This window comes from Cryptomeria japonica, chromosome 3, assembly GCF_030272615.1.
Source record: "Cryptomeria japonica chromosome 3, Sugi_1.0, whole genome shotgun sequence".
In the NCBI taxonomy this organism is placed as follows: domain Eukaryota; kingdom Viridiplantae; phylum Streptophyta; class Pinopsida; order Cupressales; family Cupressaceae; genus Cryptomeria; species Cryptomeria japonica.
The window spans coordinates 206,743,621-206,746,938 of NC_081407.1; the positions used below are offsets into that span (position 1 = coordinate 206,743,621).

General features: G+C 34.6%; 1 protein-coding gene across 1 annotated transcript; it reads left to right on the forward strand.

Annotated features, from left to right (window-relative positions):
* The first annotated feature begins 256 nt into the window (after nucleotides 1-256).
* LOC131041032 (uncharacterized) lies at nucleotides 257-2,399 on the forward strand. Its single transcript, XM_057974014.2, has 9 exons — nucleotides 257-387; nucleotides 483-799; nucleotides 949-1,221; nucleotides 1,305-1,401; nucleotides 1,510-1,641; nucleotides 1,764-1,824; nucleotides 1,930-2,004; nucleotides 2,092-2,166; nucleotides 2,263-2,399. Exons 2-7 carry the CDS (start codon nucleotides 714-716, stop codon nucleotides 1,980-1,982), a joined length of 702 nt encoding a protein of 233 aa, XP_057829997.2. The 5' UTR covers nucleotides 257-387; nucleotides 483-713; the 3' UTR covers nucleotides 1,983-2,004; nucleotides 2,092-2,166; nucleotides 2,263-2,399.
* Nucleotides 2,400-3,318: the final 919 nt, after the last annotated feature.

Consider the following 3,318-nt stretch of genomic DNA (forward strand, 5'->3'; position numbering starts at 1 on the left):
CTCTTTTATGTCATTAACTAAAATATGTACTTGTTGTTTTTACAACAATTTATGCGTCCTCATCAACCTAGTGGCCATGATCAGGGTATTGCAGGTAGTTCAGGTGATGACGATTTTCTTGGCTTATCACTTGCTTGGCTTATCACTTTGAGTACCCAAAATACATCATACTTGATATTGTCAATGTTCATAATAAAGGTTCATCCTTGTTTACAATTCTTGCAGTTTTCATATATTTAATGTATTATTCTTCAGGTGTTGTCAATGTTCCTGTGCAAATGTTGCCTTATCAAAGGTTAGCCCCGCTTGTATTGCCGCCTGCAATGTCGGCAACACGCAGCATTCAGACATCCTCTATTGCACGTCATGTCGGCCTGCCCACTGTTGGTAGATCCCTCTTTTGCTCTATCTTCTGTTATGTGTTTATTTCTCTTGAAGCGTTCTTTCTTGGGGGCATTTCATAGTGGATTCATTTTCTGCAGCAGGAGATGCACATGAGGATGCGCTAGAGGTGACTACTGTTGATAACATACCATCATTTCCTAGATCTTCCCATATTGCTAGTACGGGAACATTGCAGGCCACATTGGTGGTGAGTGACGAAAAATTGCTTCCCTTAAAGATACAGAAGGTTCCAGGTACTTTAAAATTATTATTATATATAGTCTAATTGTAATTTACTTACTGGTCACTCCTTTTGGACTAATGATACCATGAATTTTTTGCAGGAAATGATATTTTTTATAAAAAATCTCAATGACATTGCATTGCGGATATTTGGGCCCACCATACGTAAAAGGTGGAACATTATATGTGAACTAACCCTAATCCACTATTTTGATTTTATATCATTGCTAGAATAGTTTTCCTTTGATCCATTTCTTGAACTATAATAAAGGTAGTTTCAGTTCATTTTTGAATCTAACAGGTTTCTTTTTGTTTTAAAAGGTGGAATGACCAAGAAAAAAGGTTAAAAGATGAACTGACAAACTGTATGGTTGAGTTGTTTGGAAATGACACATTTGACAAAAACAAGCTCCTTGAAAAAGCTGGCACATATCTAAAGTATGTGAGGGACCAATACAAGACACATTTAGAGAACAACATAAAGTACGAGCGTCCCCCCGTGATTCCAGAGAGGGAGTGGAAGAACTTGATTTTGGATGCCAAGGAGATAATTGAAAGGAAAAAAAGAAATACACCACTAGATGCCAGAAGAAGGTATGTGATACTATTAAGAATGTAATTATGTACTAATTACTCTTTATATTTATATAATCTAACATATTTCAAACTTTTCATAGACTGAGTGACACGTCAAAGGCAACCAAAGCAAGACAAGAAAAGCACTGGCAACACAAACTCAGCTTTGGTGGTTATATGAAACTTGTCGCACGAATTGTAAGTATCAGTAAATGAAATATCGCATCAAAATATTTATAAATTGTAAACAATTGTTTTTTTATCAAACAATGCAAGCAAAATTCACGATACCAAGCAAAAATGCAGGGCTCTGAATTCAATAGAGCGTCCACAGAAGATGACAGGAGACTTGCCTACCAGCAAGGCTATACAGTCGTGGCTAAATGGCTACAAGAATTGAGTGGGCAAACACAAGATTCTGGTACATCCGTCGCACAAGTAAATAAGCTAAATGAAAATTGTTTCAAATTGAATACTTTACCAATAATTTAATTGATGTTGACTTCCAACATAAAGTGACTATATTTGTTTTAAATAAGCAAGTAATGACAAAAATGCAGCCTACTAATTGTGAAACACGATCTGCACATGAAGGTCCAGATGTGCATCCCAGTAGTGGAGGTATTCATTTGCTATTCAAATTTATTTATGTAATTATTAATACAATTAAACATCTTAAATTGTAATGTGTAGTAATTAATGTAACCCTTTTTGTTAATATTTTAGAGCATGTAGTCGGTGGTGACCAAGTGGAGCATGATCCGGGTACACAACATTAGGAACGTGATGTTCCCCAATCAGGTAAAGAGGACCACTATTATTCCTTTAAACAAATTTAATTGCAATTGGTGTTCAGCATTAATGTAACCTTTAGTATTTCAACTCCAGAGGATCTAGAGGGTGTTTAGCATGTTGAGATTGAGGCTAGACAAAATGATGTGGAAGATGATGTGGCCTCATCAGGTAAAGAGCGCCACGGTTATGTTATATAAATTAATGAAATACTTGTAACAACAATTAAAAATGTTTTGAACTTAACCTATTTCTTTGTTATTGCAGAGGACCCCCTTTCGCTTCAGTGTCCTCGTCCTTAGTATAGGACTAGGCATACATCGAGATCACGAGCAGAGGGCAGAACAACTGAAGAGGGGGAAAATCATGAAGAAAACGATGCTCCACTTATTCTTTACATAGCTTCAAAGAAAAAAGAAAAAAAGAAATGATTGTAATCTACCTTATTTGATAAGGACTGATTTTTATGTGTTAATGAATGTAGTTATGTGCTAATGAATGGTTATGAATGATATGTGTTAATGAATGTCAATAAATGTTATGTGTTAATGAACGTTATGTGATATTAATGAATGAATGTTATATTTTATTAATGGTAGAAAAAATGAATGAAGGTTAGATGTTAACGGGGAATTTAGAGTAATGTTAGAGGGAGGGGGAGGGGCCAAATGAGCTTCTACCTTCACGTGGTTGGCTCTATTAAGTAGAGAATATTAAACTATTCTCGAAACAAAGTGAAGCTCAATAAGATAACACAATTTTCAATATTTCATTATGTTGCACAGTTAATCTTATTGAAAAATGTATATTGAATCTTAATTTTAGGGTCCAACAGAGCCAATACGAACAACAACACCACAAGTTGCTAGGTATAATTAACTCCCATATTGTCTTGTATGTACACTAACACTATGAGTTGCTTCTAGTGTTGATATTGGCCATGGCGCGAGTGAAAAAGTTGTGAATATGCGTCATCCTTGTAAGTTTTTTTATTAGTTGACATTTTCTTTAGCATTTTTTTAATTTTCCTTATCATTTTCTATGCCATTACATTCTATGGCATTGTATTTGATTTGTTCTCTATAGTCACATGACCTTAATAGTCCTTCTAAATATAATCTTCAATGATATCAATGAGGGACTACTCTTAATTGATTGTTCCAAATGGCTTTGGCACCTTATTACTATTCTAAATACCTTGTAGCAAACTATGTTTTCTCTTATGTTGAAATAACCTCAATCATTGTCTTATGTTTGTCTACAAATGGTGTTCATTAGTTATTTCTTGTGTTTGTTGGTTCATTTCATTTCCATCCAATGTGA

Excerpts from the sequence above, each read along its gene's own strand:
- LOC131041032 (XM_057974014.2), top strand. The coding sequence starts at position 714 with ATGAATTTTTTGCAGGAAATGATATTTTTTATAAAAAATCTCAATGAC. Across the intron at positions 1,222-1,304 it reads CCACTAGATGCCAGAAGAAG|ACTGAGTGACACGTCAAAGG; the intron begins GTATGTGATACT and ends AACTTTTCATAG. Across the intron at positions 1,825-1,929 it reads TGTGCATCCCAGTAGTGGAG|AGCATGTAGTCGGTGGTGAC; the intron begins GTATTCATTTGC and ends TTAATATTTTAG.